This window comes from Pseudopodoces humilis, chromosome 3 (assembly GCF_049639895.1).
Source record: "Pseudopodoces humilis isolate 2021_Gansu_Grassland_sample_001 chromosome 3, ASM4963989v1, whole genome shotgun sequence".
Lineage (NCBI taxonomy): Eukaryota > Metazoa > Chordata > Aves > Passeriformes > Paridae > Pseudopodoces > Pseudopodoces humilis.
This window is the reverse complement of record NC_142202.1, coordinates 81,599,471-81,617,972: the sequence shown is the minus strand read 5'-3', so window position 1 is coordinate 81,617,972 and position 18,502 is coordinate 81,599,471. Positions and strand designations below refer to the sequence as shown.

Here is an 18,502-nt window from a genome sequence, read left to right as displayed (position 1 = left end):
GCGATGGCGGCGGCGGGGCGGGCGCTGCGCGCCGCGCTCCCCGCCGGGCTCTGGGGCCGCCTAGCCCCGCTGCCGGGCGCGCCCCGCCGGGCCGCCGCGCACTTCGCTTTCCAGCCGGACCCGGCGCCCAGCGAGTACGGTGAGAGCGCGGCTGGGCCGGGGTCCATCCCGCAGGCCGGCCTCAATCTCGCTCTGCCGCCGGGTCCGCCCTATTGCCCCCGCCTTCTTGGCGCCAGCAGCCTCGTCCGGGATGGGAGGGAGGCAGGCAGGAGCCGCCGAGCGCCCGTTGTGCGCTGCGAGTCGGACCCCGGGCGGCGGAGGCATGCGCACGGCCGCGTGACCCCGCTGTGTCCTCGGCACTTCCACACGGGGGTTGTCCCCTAGAAATCCTGCACTGTGGGTGGGAAGGGCCCTGTGGGCCGCTGGCGGGGCCGGGGCTGCCGCAGGCCCCTCGACGGTAGGGTGGTGAAGTGTTTTGGGCTGTCAGAGCCAGAGGTGCGGCAGATGGGCCCGTCGCGTGCTCAGACCCGCAAGCCCATCCTCGGCCTCTGCCCTGTACCAAAAGCTTCTAGCAGTAACTTGCTGACTTCACATTTATCCTGGTTTTTGTATTGCATGCTTAGGTCACGCATGTGATAATAAACCTGTCACGAATAAAGACTGCTGTCCCCTGAGAGGTTCGAGGTCATCCTCGTGGTCACGTGTTTGAGAGTAAACACAGATAACTTGGAAATGAACAGCGCATGGCGATTGACTTTTATTTCTGAAACGCGTTCCTGCAGATGGCTAGTGCCGAGTTCTCCTGGAAGAAGCCTGCCAGCTGCAGAACAGCTGTTTCTATCACGTGAACCGCACTATGCTCTAGAAAACTTGTTACTTGGTTGGATACCTTGGTGTTGCATCTTTGTGACAAACAGAAGCAGAGTTTTCTCTACCTTTTCTGTTAGTGATAAAGATGTACAGGCGTCCAAGATGCCTTCACAAGGTGAAGCTTGTCTATGGCATGTCCCTGCTTGAGATCATGTGAAGAAACTCTGGTGTGGCATGCTAGTTATTGCTATTTAATTAACAGAAAACGAATTCCCTATTAAATACGCAGAATTAGAAATTCTGTGAAAAGTAGTGGAAGTGAAATAAAATTATGGCAATACTGATCTTGATATTGTTGAGATACTGGTTTTCCAACTTTACAGTTCAGATCTAAAAGGCATAATTAGTTCTACCTTTCCTCTGTGGGGCTGATAGAAAGGCCTCTGTTATAAGGAAGAGAAGCAGGTTAGAACTATCATGGTGAGGAATTTGTGATGGTAGCTTAAGTAATAACCATTAATTTATATCAAATACTGGAAGGATGTTATCTTGTAGAGAAGATAACCTAAGTACTAATGTGAATGACTAGGGAAAGAGAGAAACAGCTGCTGCTCCTCTGCTTTTGTTCTCTTCAGTTTGTAAATTTTGTTCATTAGGGCTTTTGTATAACTTGAACAATTCCCATATTTTTTTTTTTTTTTATATTTTCCTATCCTTAAAGGGCTATGTAAGGTATAACAAGTGAAGTTACCAAGCACAGGAATGTGTAGGAATGCAGCTACTCAGCTAATCAAGTGTGGCGTAACATGAGTCTTTAATGAAAGATACTAACATTAATTAGCTATTTAGAAGAAAGGGAAGCTGAACATTTGTTGAGCGGTACTGTAACTACTGGAAAAAGAATGTAGTTCTCCTTTCTGAATTCTAACACCTGTTTGTATGGGATCTTCATTTAACCATCTTATTAATTTATTTAATTTTACACACTGTATGTATTGGTAGGTAGCATTCTCCTGGACTGTAGCTTCTAGTCATGACTTAAGAGGTTTTGCCAGTTAAAGAGTTACCAAATGTAAGCCAAGCAATTTCTTACTTGGTTTCTTTTAAGAGTTATTTTATTTGCTTGGAGAATCTGAATTGGTCACAGTAGTGAGGACTAGGGTTTTGTTTTGGCCCATCTTTGCTTTCAGGCCTCCTTATTTTTCCCTGCAGTGCTGGAATGAAGAAGGGAACTCCGGTAGCCTTGGTTTGAATTAAACAGCTTGCTTTACTTCAGCACCAAGTTTATTTCTTTGAAGTATGGACTTGATGCTTCAGGCACTTAATAAAGTGTCTGTTCAGTGGCAGTGCAGAGGGCAGGCCAGTGGTGTAGAAAATGTCTGGTAATCATAGATGTCTGTAAGTGGGAAAGGCTGAGCTTAAAAAAATGTGATTTAAGAATGATAAAGTAAGCTTGACTGAATTTTAGCAGAAGGGTCGGGGGATCCCAGTCCTCAAAACAATAATGCATTGGTTTCTGCCTTTAAAAAGGAAGGCATTGTTCCCAGTGTTTGACTGAGCATTGCAAAGCTGCATTTGCTCTAGGCAAGAGCATAGGTTTTTGAAAAAAAATAATTGGAAGTAGAATTATTGTCCTTGGGAAGGCCAAGTATACAATGCTCATCCATCCCATAATTTAAGTTTATTCAGTAAATTAATCTTGGGTATTCCTAACAGGGATCTTGTTTTTGGTGGTTAAGTTTTTGAGTTTTTAGACACGTTTGCACCAGTGTTTCCTAATGTACTTTGTGTTTTGAACCAAATTAAATTGCGGAATCATTTCTTTCACACAGGGCAAACTCAGAAGATGAATCTCTTCCAATCCATAACAAGTGCCTTGGACAATGCTTTAGCCAAAGATCCAACTGCAGGTACCTTATACTTGTTGGTGTGTTTTGTTTTATATAAATTGTGGTTTGAATTGCCTATCTGTGTACAATATTTAATATATTTCTCATGGTCTTTAAAGTTTCCTAATAAGTTATTTCTACACTTTGATCTCAAATCTTAAAAATGTGTTGCTTTAGCGGATTACTAATGGATTATATGGTCTAAGAAGCGGTTGTATCTTCTGTATTATCTCTGTGTATTTCACTTGAAAGTGATTACAGAAGATACATTATTTAATATCCTTAAAGTATAACTGATGAGAACTGTCCTTGAGGGCAGCTTGAGTCCCACTAGTAGGAGTTTTAAAAATATAAGCATTACTTTTAAATTTCTTAAACTTTCTGTTCCCTAAAACTGTTATTTCTTTTAGAGACCATATATTCCTCACTCTATACATTCTGCTTTCTTCCCTGCCCTCCAAAATTCATTTATAGCTTTATTGATTTCTGTCCATTATTGTGCATAGGCAGTGTTAGATTTGCTAGACTTCTGCAGTCTGGATAACCCATAACTTGGAAGATGCTACTTCATTATGGCGAGATATAAAAGGCTTATCCTGAACTATTGCACAAAACTATTTACTCCACTTTTAATTCTTATACATAACAAGAGGTCTTTTGCTTCTGTTGTCCAAACAAAGGCATGATGGCCAGATATCTGAGAGATGCTTCCCATGAACACAGCTTCAAAGGCTGCATCATCTTGTAATTTTGGGTTTTCTTTTTAGTATGTTAGTAGCCCTTTTTGGCACTGCTTGGATCACTGCTTAACCTAAAGTCTGACTAATTGTCTAATCTTTTGGGACAAATTCCATGTTGTCTGTTCAGTACTATGCCTGTACACATTCCCTCTCAATCTCAGCTGTTTTATATGCACCTTGATTAGATTAAACTTAGACAATTGAGGGTAAATTAGGGCCAAGAACAGATTTCATTACCATTTTTCTAGGATCAACCATATGAAAGCAAGTAGAATGTTAGTCCAGCCAGAAGGAACCTACCCTTTTATATATAGTCTTGCGCCTTTAGAGAACTAAGGTTCCAGTCTTGCTCCTCAACTTTGCAGGGCTTAGTCTTTGTAGAGCCCTTTGCAGGACCATGTTGGAGTTCTACAGTCCAGATGTGAGTTCTCAGAATCACTGCACTTACTGAATTAATTAGGACTTTTTGCAATAGAAAACATGTCCTTCATATGTTTTTAGTTGTATGGGAATTGAGCAAATAAGTGTGGAAATCATCATACTTACGTTGATGAGAATTAGAATCTCTCCAGGAAAATATATTTCAGTGGCTGAACTGAATGAGTAAATCCATTCAAGTTTGTGTATACCAGGATTAAATGGGAATACTTTATGTAGATGCCAGCTGGCTCAAAAGTAAAGAGCCATATGATAACAGAAAGGACTTAAAATGATTTTAAGTACATAAAATCCCACCCAAATTATTGTTAAGAATTAGAGAAGTGATTTAGGGACATAGTTCAGTCATACACTCCATGAGTACATTCTTTTTACATCTTTATAGAAGCTGTATTTCTTTAAGAGGTGTCATGGATGTGATTAGCACAAGTATGCTAATCCCTTTTTGTGATTTCAATCAGAAATTTATTTTATTTAATTAAGATTAGTATTTGAAAGGCAAGAAGGTTAACTTTTTATTTTGTGTCCTTTAGAATATGGAGAATATTGAAGAATTGGGGAATAATCAGAACTGATCCTGGTTCATACAAGCGTCTATTGGTGATATTGCTGCACATCTTACATGCTTAAAAATTGAAATGGGAAATACTTGTTTCTATGAAACAGATAACTGTTTTAAGAAAAATTAGACATAACCATTCCCTAAATGCAAAGAAAGAAGCCTGAACAGATTAGTAGATATAAAGCTAATTTTATGAGGCAAATACTTTTAGTGATAAAACTTTATTCACTGCAAGAATAGTAGTGTTAAATACTGAGAACTGTCCTAGTTATTAAATAGTCATCTTTTCTGTAAAGGAGTTCCTTTGAAGTCACTCTTCAGGGGTCTGGAAAGTATCTTTGGAGAAGGCTTGACATTTCATATTAGATTGATATTTTGGAAAAAACTTCAATGTGATGTTTTTTAAAACATCTATATTTATTGAAAACTGTGGATGAAGAATGCAAATGGTTATGAATGAAGCAGAAGGCTTAATTTCAGTGACTCGTTAGTGACTGAATGTAAGTGCTTTTTGGAATTTTACTCAGTTTTAGGCACTGTGTTATTATAGGATATTTCAAAAAAAAAGATAGCTAATGAAAGCCTAACAGAATCAGTTTCATTAATTCTGTTTTGAGACATGAATTCTGTTTTGTGTTGGTGGTCTCGTTTCTCATTAATCTTGGTTCTTCATTTGTTATAGTCAGGCTGTGCATGAGAAATATTTAGATCTAGATAAATCTTGAAGTTTAAATGAAATACTAGGAGTTGCTTTTGTTAGTCTCATATAAAAGCCTTTGAAATATGATTGTTTAAAGGTGTAAGATGTGTTGGAGTAATGTTAGCCTCCCCTGTTCTTATTTTCAGTTGTATTTGGTGAAGACGTGGCCTTTGGTGGAGTCTTCAGATGTACAGTTGGGTTGCGAGACAAGTATGGTAAGTTAATTTATAAATCTGACATCAGATTCATATTAACATCTCTGCTTTTTTTTTTTTTTTTACTTATTTTGCTGTGAGAAGAACTGTTACTGGAATGCTAAAAACCCGTAAAATCAATGTTTCATGTATGGCAGGCTGATTAGTGTGGAGCATTTTACAGGTCTTGGAAGCTGGTTGTGGAGACAGTAATGTGATGCAACTTTTAATTTGGCAGTTGCTACTCCCCCACTGCAGTCACTACTTCCCACTGGGCTATTAGGGAGAAGAAGAGGTTAGAAGATACCTAGTTTCAGCAGCTTTCCTCAAGGTACAGAGATGACCTGGACCTTTAACTGCAAGTGATTAAATCTATTTAATGGTAACAAAGATGTGTTACAGCCATCTTGAGGAACAAAGATCCACCTTTTTGTGAGTAGACCAAAAAAGGGAGAGGATAAAGACTAAACTTCTAAGAAGTTTCAGAAACACAACCATATTTTGCAGTCTTTCTTCTCTGCTTCAATTATTTTGTGGATGTTCTCTTGCTCTCTAGTTTACATGTGAATGTTTAAATAATTTGGATAGAACTTCTGTTAGCCATGATCTTTAGTGCTGCTTGTTGAGACTGAGTTACAGTTCTGTAACTGGTGTGATATATTGACTGTATGTATGAGACTCCATATGAAAACCAGGCCTCTGACACTGCAAGCAGTTGCTGGAAACATAGGCAACAGAAGATGTTGTTTGGGAAATAAGTAATAGCAGCAGATGGTTGCATAAACAGCCTTCTTGGGTTTTAGTGAGCATCTCGAGTTTAAAAGACAGAAGAGACGAACTTTATATTGTTAGGTGGTGCTTTGAGGGTCATTTGATTTTTTTTTTTTTTTTTTATGTAAGACAGTCATATACTATTGGAACAAAGGAAAGAGATTATTTAATCTTTGTAGTAGCATTTTATTGGTAGTGTATTCCAACATGCCAGTGCTGGTCAAAGACTCTGTGACAGCCCTGACAGAGCACAGGGGGTCTGTTGAGGGAGTGCAAAGCACTGTTTACACTAACTGTGCAAATCAGGATGATAACCAGCAATCACAACACATTAGCAGCCTAGCTAGAATCAGGTTTATTTCATGGGTATGATAATGAAGATTTTTCATGAGATTTTTGAGGAAGCTATGATGTGACTTCAGGAATATTTAGAAAGAACTCCTTTAAAGCATGAGAGGGAACATGAGAATTGGGGAAGTACTTATATGAACATTAAACAAGAACTAATGAAACTAGTACTGCCATTTACTCAGAAAGAGTACTGACTTCTTCAGGGTAAAAAAGAGGATAGATTTTATGAGGAAAAACTTAAGTGTTTCAGGTAATTGTCAAGTAAAATGGGTAGGTATATAAATTGCTAATAAGATGAGATTAACAAGGTAGGAAGGTGTCTCTTCACTTTAATTCAGGCCATTGCAAAGATTATACTTGTTAAAGTGTGTCAGCTAAAAGAGAAGGAAAAATTTGAAAAACTTTTTGCTGTTTTCCTACAGTAATAAAAAGTTTGTTTTACAGCTTCTGGTGTTTAGGTCTAGGTGACAAGTGAACGAAAGGTGTTGATTGAGAGAGAAGGAGGTGGAGAAGGCATGACTTGATGTGGTGGTTTGACCCTGGCTGGAGTCCAGTACCCACCAAAGCTGCTTTATCACTCCCCTCAAGTGGATGTGGGAGAGAAAATGTAATGAGGGGCTCATGAGTTGATAAAAGGATATGGAGAGGTCACAAACTGATTACTGCCATGGGCAAAACAGACTTACAGAAATCCATTGAATTTATTACTGATCAAAATAAGAGTAGGATAATGAGAAATAAAACACATCTTAAAAACACGTTCCCTCCTACCCCTCCCTCCTTTCTGGGCTTAACTTTACTCTTGTTTCTCTGCCTCCTCCTCCTCGCCAGTGGCACAGGGAGACTGAGAATTGGAGCTATGGTCAGTTTGTCACTTGTTGTCTCTACCACTGCTTTTTCCTCATGGAGAGGGAGTACTTTCCCTGCTGCAATGTGGAGTCCCTCCCATGGGAGGCAGTTCTCCATAAACTTCTCCAGCATGATTCCTTCCCTTGGGCTGCAGTTTTTCATGAGCTGCTCCAGTGTGGGCCCTTTCCACAAGGTGCAGTCCTTCAGGAACAGGCTGCTCCAGCATGGGTCCCACATGAGGTCACAAAATCTGCCAGCAGAGCTACTCCAATATGAGCTCTTCTCTCCACAGGGCCACAGGTCCTGCCATGAACCTGCTCCAGTGCAGGCTTCCCATGGGATTACAACCTCATTTTTTTTCGACATCTACCTCCTGCTCTCACATGGTTCCTTCAGGGGCTGCAGGTGGATCTCTGCGACCTCCGTGGGTATAGGGTCACGGGTACTTCACCATGGGCTGCACCAGCCTGTGCCTGTGGTTTTTTTTGTTTGTTTTTTTTTTTTTTTTTTTTTTTTTGTTTCCTTCTTAAACATATTATTCCAGAGCATTATTGATGGGCTTGTCCTGGGCCAGAGGTGGTTCTGTCCTGAAGCCCACTGACATTAGCTCTGTTGGACATAGGGGAGGTTTCTGTCAGCTTCTCACAGAAACCACCCCTTTAGCTCCTTCCCCTTCTATCAAAACCTGGCCATACAAACCCAATACACAGGAAAAATAAAAGTTCTTTGTGACGCTGCTGAGGTGCCCATAATTAAATGAAAGACAATATCTGAAATACAAGTTTGAACAGAAAGAGTGTGTGAAGATAATGTCCTGAATTTAGGATTCACTTACAGAATGGAAATTGAATTTTGTAAGGCAGATAAGAGGACATGGGTAGCTCAGCTTCTTTCTTCACTGATAGTGAAATTCAGTAGGAGACATGTGCCTGCCTATCAGTGTGGTCTCAGAGATTAAATAAATTCTAGAGGGAATGCTTGTTTTATGAAAAGGCTAGACTGGGTAAAATAAGGAGAATTTCAAGATGGAAGTGACCAACCAACCTGATGAATCTTATGAGGAAGATTACATACACTTACTGACTCTTTTCCCATTCCTCTCATAAATTTACTGTCAAATTATAATAGGGGATTCAAGTAATACAATATGAAGTTGTTTCTATATGTTGATATAAAGTATGAAGGAATGAATGGGTTTTTTTTTCTCCTATCCTGGAAGAGAGAGGCTGATTTTTGTTTCATTTGTTTAATTTCTTTTTCCTTGTAGATAATTAAAATCACTAGGTGGCAGTCTATGCCTGTAAGTTGTTCCTTTGATACAATTTGATAGTTCATTTTTGAGCACTTTTATAGAGGTCAAGGTCTAAATATCATCTAATATTATAGTAGGAAGAATTTAATATATTAATACTCAATAGTAGTATTATAGAGATGTTGGTTGCTGTCCAGAATGTTACTGAACTCTCTCTGGAGAGGCAGAAAAGAAGTTTGCTTTTAGAATAAAATGGTCATTAAATATAAAAGCTGCTTCTTCTTTTTTTTTTTTTTTTTCCCCCAGTGCAGTGTTATGTTGTATAAACACAGCCAGAGGCATGTACTAGTAAGTGAAGGAAAGCTCATCGACTTTTTAAGGAAATAAATACAGCCTTTTGATTAGATGAATTTTTAACATGCTACCAGGAATTTTGTTTAAAAATACTCAATTAAGAAATTGTATGCAAATAAGTCAGTGTGTAGAAGTTTCATTTCCATGATAGTATGACTAAAAATAGTATGTTTGTTCCTATACACCGTATGTAAAGGTCTGAAATACATTATTCCAGTTTTCTGGCATTGAATTGAATGTTTAAAAGTCTGTATAATTCTGAAAGTGAGTAGACTTTCTGAAATATTTATGCAAAGTGCTCCTTTCAGGTAAGGGAAATAAGTGTTGTACAGTTTTTTTCCTTTGTTCCTTCCCTCTGCTCTGGTACCTGGGAAGGCATATTAGTGTTTTATTTCTTATCTCCTTCCTCATTGCCCTCTGACAGGTTTTTGATTGTCACCATTTTGCAGAAGTTACATCCTCTAAACTCTAGAGTATCTTTATCAAAATAAGGAATGCATACTGTTCCATAGTCCTGCTCTCTGGAGATGTTTCCTTGTCCTTAGAACAGTGTGATGTAAACTATTTTATTTTTATAGCCTAGGTAATGTGTGTAAACGTTTTTTAATTTTTATTTTAAAGGGAAGTACATTATTATTCCAGTTCTTCTGAGAAAGTGCTATCCATTTGTCTTTGAGTCTTCAAATGGACTTGAAACAACGATCTTGGAGTGGGAATACATGTCCTGTTGCTCTGGCTGAAGTATAAAATAAAGTTGCAGCATGTAAAGTTCATATCATCCACATCACAGAAATATAGAGGAGATCAGAGGTGGGAATTAGATGATAGTAGGTAAAGAAATGTGAGGAAAAAACGTGGTAAAAATGGAGAAAGTGGACAGAAGTGAAGACTGAGAAACAAGAATAGCAGAAATAGTGATTAACAAGTAATGTCACTCAAAAGAATGCTAGAGCAGGTTTTTTTTTGTGTAACTCAAAAAAAACCCCCAAAAAATCCTAGCTCTCTATCCTACTGTGGCCAAGAAATGAAAATTACATAAACAGGGAAATATATATATGTATAAAATAGTTTGAATGTTCTTTCTGCCATCCTCCAAACACCTATAGCTTGAGGGCTTCCTTATCTGTAAGTGCCTCTGTGGTGATTTGTCTGTCGTGCCATTCTGGCCTGCATTTGAAGGGAAAATCTAATGTGCACCTGCTGCCACGTCAAAAGATTGTCCTCAGCGAGGGTAAGGATCAAGAGCTTTCTGACTACTTCAGAGCTCAATATTTTGATATATTGAGAATGTGGAAAAGGACCAGTCCTTGCTCAGAACTCTGAGAGTTCAATAGAAGAAAGGTGAGTTTGGCAGGTCTTTTCATAACAGTGCTTGGGTAGAGGCTGACTTTTTTTTGGGTTTATATGTTCACCTTTACAGATGAAGTTTGCAAACTTTTTGAGGTTCTGCTTAATTCCCTTTTGTGCAGCAGCCTGCAGTTCCTTGTCATGGAATGTCCTGGTTACCATCAAGGGAGTCTAGGTGACTGTAAGTTAGATTCCCAGTGTCTGCAGGCCTGAATAGATTGTTTTCTAAGTTTTTGAGCTATTGAATTTTTTTTTTTTTGACTGAAACAGTAGTATAAATGAGTCTTCTACTTTACATTAGAGAATTCCTGAATAATGCCATTTAATTCCCTTTCATCTATTTGCAAATGCAGGTAGAGTGTGCATACTTTGAATGGAAGTTTTTTTTTTCAAAGATTCTCTGAATTCCAGGAGGATGTCACTGTGGTATCTCCTACCAGAAGCAAATGCTTGCTCAGGGTATAAGAGACTTGGCCTAATGCTCTCTAGGGAGTTCTGAGTTTACTCCACAAAGAATTGACTGAGATACCAAAGCTGATCTTTGTGGCAGTACAGCAGAAATGCTTTTTTCAGCAGTTGTTCTTTTGAAATGTTTTGGAATGAATTTGTCTTTTGCTCATGTGATTTATTTGTCACTGTTTGGGATCCTCTGTGTGATCGCAGAGTGAACAAGAGGAAGATAGGTTTCTTCCTTTCTGGATTAATGTCCTATCACTGATTGGAGGGTTTTTGACTCATGGCTTTTTATTTTTAGTCTGTTCTGTTTGGTTTCTGTTATTGCTGTTCCCCTCCTTTTGTTTGTCAGTGCACACAAAGATATACTGCTCACAGCAGCTGGTGGTGCCCTCAAGCCTAGTCAATTAGAACAAAGTGCTTTTCCCAAGGTTTCTGTGTAACATTGCTGAAATGTTCTAGAGTGATGTTTGCTGCCTTTATTAGCAATGCAGTGTTGGCTGTCAGTTTGTGGCCTGATTTAGTCCCCAGGTTTTTTTCTAATTACTGCTGCTCAGCCACTAATTGCTTTTTTGCTGGGTGGACACTTGATGAAATGAAACTCAGTGAGAACAACTGTGTGTCACTTCTATACGTACCTAGGACAGAACAAAATCAATCTCAGATAATTTCCTTTTAGGTAATTCTGAGTCACTCACGTGGCTAGAGACATTAATACATGCAGATAGTAGTAAGTGTGTTATATGCAGCTTCATTTTGTTTTCTCTTTACTCATTTTACAGTTTTATCATGTAGAGTAGAAGGAGTATGCACAAGTAACTTGAAATTTAATTATCTTTTTTCCTTAATATTTTCGAACGTATAGGAATGTTTTATATATAATCCTCCCTGTGCTTTATTACTATTGTTACTATTTTGATGCAACTAGAAGTGTAAATACAGTTGCTAGGATTATTTTCATCCAAACCATATTTAAAAAAAAAAAGTGTAAAATAAATGGGTAGCAGATTGTAAACAGTAATTTGTCTATCCAATCAGTTCAGGATATTTTCTTGCAAATTGATAAATCACAGGAAAAATAGGAACATCTGGAGAGGAGGTATCACTTGCATTGAATCCTGTTAGAATAGAGAGAGTTGAGTCAGAAATATCCCCTGTGGCAAATTTCAAACACATCAAAAAGTGAGTGACTGAACTACATATCAAACCACAGTTGTAGCTGTGAAAGAAAATAATATCCTTATGTTTCTTATGTCAGGATGACCTAGCCCCATTAGCAATCAGCTGGATACTTTAAAAATTATTTTATTTATCACTTCCATATTTGTTTTCCTTTCCTTACTGTCTGCCTTAGAAAATTTTCTCTCTGAAGCACAGGGTATGTTTTGGGACAGATCAGCAGGCAAAGGCTGTTTTTAGCCTTCAGTGGTGAAGTTTCTCTGGCTTTCCTACACACATGGTCCGAGTCCAGGATTATTGTTATGGTTTGAAGCTTTTCTTTATTGATCAGTTTTCTCTTAACTCTGGTTGCTGCAGCTGGAGGATGTAGGGCATCCAAAACTGGGTACTTTATTCTCATGTTTGACTAAGTAAACATTACTTATTACTGGTTGCTTACAGCTCTCTGTTGTTACATCCCATGATAATGCTAGCTTGTCTTGCAGCAATGTTTATTTATAACACTTGATCCACTGTAATCCCTGGTTGTTACTCTAGATCTTATGCCTAAGGTGTAAACACCTGTGTGAGTTTCCAGGGAACACTTCATTCTCAGTGAATGAATCGTTTATTTATAGTCCAGTAAACTAATAAATGAATCTTTGTTTATTTGGCCAGGAGATGGCTGTACTTAGCCATGCCCAAGGGATACCAGCTTTTCTAAAAAAATAATACTCATTCTTTGAAGATTAGTATTTACTTGAGCACAATATTATTCTATGAGCTTCAACTGTAGAAAACTCCTGAAAGCAAGTTCTGTGTTTCAAGTGAAAAGCCAATGGAGGGAAACATGAGTGAGGAGACAGATTTGTCCTCATGTTGAGATGGTGTTTGGTGAAGGTTTTTGGTTGAAGTTTGGATGTGTTTGCAAAAACTGCTTAATGTCCTCATGGCTTTTAGTAGTATGGAATGATGGGAGAACCTTTAGAAGCTGAGCTACTAGAGGTATATATAGTATAGAGTTGTTTTAAAAAATATTCTGGTAGTTAGCCTCCAAAATACATCCAATACTTTAAAAATGTTTATATTGTAAATATTTTTGTCAACGATTTCAGGGCATTTTTTATTGTGTAGACTATGCTTAATGTTACTGGAAAGGGAACAGAGATCTGTCAGTAGAGATTCTGGGTTGTTCTTGTGGTCCAAAATGTTACAGTGCAAAGGTAAGAAATACAAGAACACAATTTGGATGGGCTGTAATGCAATATATTAAGGCAGGGTGTTCTGCCTCCTGAAAGCTACTAGTAGTTGGGCCTTAATTCAACAGGTGGGAGGACACTCTGAAATTTTTATGTGGAATTTTTTATCTATAATCATGGTGTCTTTTACATTCTTTTAGAACATAACCATATGCTATTATGAGGAGGAGGAAAAACTCAGCCTAAAGTAGCATAAGTGTTAGGGCTTTACTGTATAAGTAGATAGAAAAATGTTATCTCGATGCTTCAAAAGCAGACTGCAAGCTTGCTGGAGAAACATGGTGCTTCTTTAGCAGAGGTCCTGGTCCTTCCTAAAACATTCCATGTGGTAGAAGGAAGGAGTTCAGAATTTTTGACATCATGGACATAAGCTAAAGGTGGAATATTTTATTCAGAATTCAGAATGACTACTTGTGTATACATTGAATAAAACCTAAATAGCCTGGGGTTTGGTTATTGTCATTTCTTTGTGGATAGATTTAAGTGGAGAATTCTGCAGCTTGCTTGCCTGGTTCTTCCAGAACAGTTTGGCAAGACCTGGATTTGTTCTGATTTATATAAATGTCTTTGAACAGTAACATCTGGAGAACGTGTTCTGGACTCATTACACAATAGTACATTTTGTTCATTTTCATCTTAAATAGCCAATTCTTTTTTGAAGATTTACAGTTAGAAAAAGAAGAAAAGGTATTTGGAAAATTGGTAAAACGTAGTAGGTACTTCTTACACCTTTTCTATCTGTGGGATAATGATAAAAATCAGTCTCTGTCAGAGCTAAGTAGCTTTTATTTTAGTTTTGTTTTCCTTATCTTTTCTTTTTAATTGTTCTGATAGTGTGCCTGGTGTGAAAACTGTGTATTGTTTACTTGGGGCTTACTAATATTTATTATGTTTCTTTTCCTATGTTGTAAACCTGTTAGAGGGAAAGATAAGGAATGTATTTTTTGATATAGAACTTGATACTCAGTGCAGAGCTTAAGAAAGCTGTTCTCACATTTTTAAGATATTTCAAGATGCATTGCTGGTAAAAAAGTATGTGCTGCTGAACTTCATAAAAATGGAATTTTCCACTTCAGAAAGTACTTGCAGTGAAACATGTAAAAACAATATTTTGATAATATCATGTCAAGGAGGATGAACCTTTATGTATTAAAGACCCCAAATGAGCGTAACTAGTCTTTGCAGTCTGTATTAATAATACCAGGTCTGCAAGCACATTTTGTGTACCTTCTTTTATACATATCTCTTTATGCTTTTGCAATTCCTTTGGTGGAATTAAGTGATTCTCAATTTCTTTGGTTAGTCCTGTGATTCCCTCTGTTCCATTTGTATCTTTATTTATCCCACTCTTCAAGTGGGGTTAATTTAATATGTGTGCTGTTTTTTCTACTCTGAGTTTAATGGTAAGAGGGTGATAATTTCAATTTAAGAAGGTACTACAGACTTTATTACAGGGAATAAAACTCTCAGAGGTTTCTTGGAAGTAATTTGCTTGAAGCCTAAAAGGGTGTAAAAAATAAAGACAAATATCCAAATCTGGGAATTGTCTGAGAAGATTTTCAGCAGAAGCAGTTTGAGGTGTGGGTTAATCTTACTTTGACTTGATTCAGAGTCATCTTCCAGTGACCAGGTTGACCTAACATGCTAGTCATTTATTGTAAAGTACAATATTTTAATATTAATCATTTTTATTATTTATTATATTTTATATATATCATATGATACTTTAAATATTTATTATAAAACATCTCTTTTTATTTTGCAGAAACATTAAATCCTCAAAACCTGGCACAGGTTTTTCACACTCAGATGGAAGCACCAAGTATACACTAATTTATTAATTTTTCTCATGCACATACTTTGCATTGTAAGGGGACAAGCATGGTTACCAGTGAGATTTTTAAGATGGTTTTCATTACTGCAGGTTACTGGTCACTGAGCTCTTTGCTCCTCAGTACTCAACAGCAGCATAAGATCCTTGCTCTTGTGTTGAGAATACTTGCTTCACAATTCCAGGTAGATCCAGCATGCTTTCACATTTACTATAAAATACATCTACACTGCTATGTTTGTATTGATATTGAGGAATGTGAGAGAGGGTAACTTGTATTTGACATTCTTACCTACTCCTTGATTTGTCATCCAGATGGTGTGCGGAGCACATTACAGCAGAATTTTCACTAACAGGTTGCGATACTTAGCTTTGACAACTGTTCTGTGTTTCCTGTTGGATTGCTGTCATTTCATGTCATGTTGCAGATGATGTGAAAATGCATGGAACTGACCTAAGCCTTGTAATTTAGGCTGGTGTGTTGTCCTCTGCTTATACCCACATATAGGTATTTGGTAGATGTCAATTTTGGGGCACATTTTTGCAAGTAAGCACTCTGTCATCTGGCATACCTTCTCATGTCAAACTGTATGTCAGTTTTGCTTTTCTGCAAGTGTGCTTCTCAAACAGCAGATTTTTTTGTAGTTGACGAAGGAATGTTATTAGTCATAGCTGGAGGAGTATTTGAATGCTTTGTCCAGTTAGACATTACTCTTTTTTATTTAGGCTGCAACTGGGTATATGAGCCAGAGGATGAGGAGGATTCCAGTGTGAAGTGGGCAGCCTGCATGAATGTTTGAACTAGCAGTTCCAGCTCAAAGTGTTCTCAATAAGTCATTCTCTTACTCAAGATGATGCATTTTCCTTCCAAGAGCTCATTAGATCAAAACTACTCTTTCACCTCCTCTTCCTCCAAGAGTCCCTTAGAAAAGTGAAAAGAAATTCTGATGAGGAAATCTGAGATGTGAGCTGCTTTTTAAATGTTTTCCTAAGAGTGTGGATCTGAATCAGTCCTATTTTATCAATGTCAGGAAATGCTTCCATCAGCAGGACAGGTAAAAAGGACTGGCAGAAAAGTTTGGCAGTCAGCATGTAGCCCTGCTTGGGGCTGTTAATAAACCATGGAGGGCTGTAAGGAGAAGACCTTGAAAGTCATCTGTTTCAAACCAGTACTCAACATGGAGTTGAGTTTAGGTTGCCTGTGGTCTTGTCCAGGTGAATTTTGAACATGTCCAAGGCAGGAGCTTCTACAACCTCTTGGGGCAGCTTATTCCAGCATGTAACTACTGTCATAGTGAGAATTTTTTCTTTAATATAATTAGTTTACTTTTTTGAATCATTCTTTCACTTGACACTGTGTACCTGAAAAGAATCTGCTCTTCCTTCTGTTCATACTACTGCTTAGCTGCTCTTCCATTGTAGGAGGATTAAATGCCTTGCAAGGTTACCAGCATTCAAAGCTAAAGCTGAAGCTTTACATTAACTTCCCGCAACTCCTCCCACTTCTTCCCTGAGAAGGGGAGAGTATTACATAATATATTTTAATATTTTTAGTTTATTCTTTAGCTTTTGGTGGCTGCTAGTTTGTCGCAAATGACAGGAAATCTGAACTGAGGGAGAGGGCTAAAAATGAGATCTTTACTCTTTGCTTCAGGAAAGCAGAGGTGTTTATGGAGTTTTTCTGAGTCCTTTCTAATCTAAAAATTTGTAAGCCTGACAAGGACACTCTTAATATTATATTCATGCTATGAACTTTTAGAATTTACTAAGTTTTGTTAGAAACTTTTCCTTCCAAACCTGAAATTTGGTAATTGTGCAGGTTGTAAGAATTTCTGGGTAGTGGAGGAGATTACTCCCTGTCCATGGTAGGACCTTTTCTTTGTACTTCAGCAGTTCTCCAGACTCCGGTATTATTTGTAGTCTTTGAGAGTGAAGGTTAAATGAAAATGCAATAAATATGCTTTTCTCCTGAGGGAATCTTGGGGGAGAGGAGTTGAAAGTGTAGGTGTGATCTAATAAGCTCTTAGAAGAAAAATGCATCGTCTTGGGTCAAAGAATGACTTGCTGAGAACACATTGAGCTGAAACTACTAGTTCAAACATTTGTGTTTCTTCAAATGTATGATTTAGTAACTGGGGGAGACTTAAAAGGAGAATATACCCCTCAGCTGTTCCTGATTTCCAGCTTACTTGAAGTGATTTTCTAAAGTGTTGGTTATGTCAGTGACATATATGATAAACCTGTGAGAAATTCCTGTTCTTACCAGTTGTCAGGCAGAACAGGTGTCCTTTGCTTTGGGGAACACAGTGGTGACAGGTGGTTCAGAAGGATGCATTTTTTTGTGGAATTTTCTTTTTTCCCCCCAAATAAGGCATAATTAAGACTCCTATGAACAAGTAAGAAAGACTTATCTGTAATTTGATCTTTAAAACTTCTGTTTAAAAACTTGTCTAAAACTGGAATAAGAAGTCAGCTCCTTTGTTGGAGGGTAGAGCGTGATAGTGGATTTTGCAGCAGCAGAATAGGAAGAAGCTAATTTAGTTTAGAGCATGCAAATCTCATTTCTGACCCGGTTGTCAGTTGCTCTCAGATTTTGGCAGTATGTTTTTTTTTTTTTTACCAGCTTTTTTATCTTACTGCCATAATGTATCTTTTTGGATTATATATGGAAAATTTAATGGGAATGCCATGTATTTAGTTACTAAATAATCAACTTTAACTAAACACTGAAATTGTTTTGGAGGCATAGGCAGTATATACACAGTGTGTATACCTGTATTTCTGCTATTAACAGACCCAACTGACTGCACTTGGCTTGAGACTGTACACTGACTTTACTGAGGGCTGAGACCTGGTCACTCAGCTCTGGGGTTGGCTGAGTTATGCCAGAGGCATGGCTGGGTCCTTGAAGCCTGTTATGAATGTTTGGGCACACACAAATGTTCTTGGCTTTTGCAGGATACGTGGTTGGGGAAGAGCAGGAGAGAAGTATAGCTAAATTTTGTCAGTTATTCTGTGCACAATAGGTAAAAGTTGTCTTCAGAAGTTAAAAGCTACTTGAGTATGAAATAATTTTTGTTTTACATAATCACTTTTCATCAGTTAGGTGAAATAATGTATTTTAGCATGGATAGTTCTGGAAAGAGCAGCTGTTTAAACAACAGAGCATGTTAGTGTGCAAGGTTTCAAGACTGAGAGTTAAACTGTCTCTGTATCAGTGAACCTGAAGCTCTGCTTTGGAGAAGTAGGTTTGAAATGCCTATATTCAGCTGTAAAGTTAATGGATATTTACTGGTATTCCCTTTAGAGCAACAGGGCCTATTTTTTAAAAGCTGAAAAACTCTGACTAGGTTATCAGTATAAAAAATGGTAGAGCAAAATGATTCAAACCAATAAGTTAGTAGAATTACTTTTTGTTAGCCTTGGAACTCTAAAAGAGCTGAGTATAAGTTTACCAAATTTGCTTGCTGTTTGGCCTGCCCTCTTGTATAATATCAGAGAAATGGAAAACTACTAGTGTCTTGTAGCTGTAAAATGGGGCTTA

At 38.0% G+C, this 18,502-nt stretch overlaps 1 protein-coding gene across 2 annotated transcripts in view; it reads left to right on the top strand.

Annotated features, from left to right (window-relative positions):
- Positions 1–18,502, top strand: part of BCKDHB (branched chain keto acid dehydrogenase E1 subunit beta) — a 108,182-nt gene continuing 89,680 nt past the window's right edge. Inside the window, exons 1-3 of one of the 2 annotated variants that reach the window (XM_005518161.3) lie at positions 1–139; positions 2,643–2,720; positions 5,286–5,354. In XM_005518161.3, coding sequence (XP_005518218.2) covers positions 4–139; positions 2,643–2,720; positions 5,286–5,354 — 283 coding nt within the window. In that variant the 5' untranslated portion in view covers positions 1–3. The remainder of the gene's footprint in view (positions 140–2,642; positions 2,721–5,285; positions 5,355–18,502) is intronic. The other variant, XR_015772272.1, reaches the window with a different exon arrangement.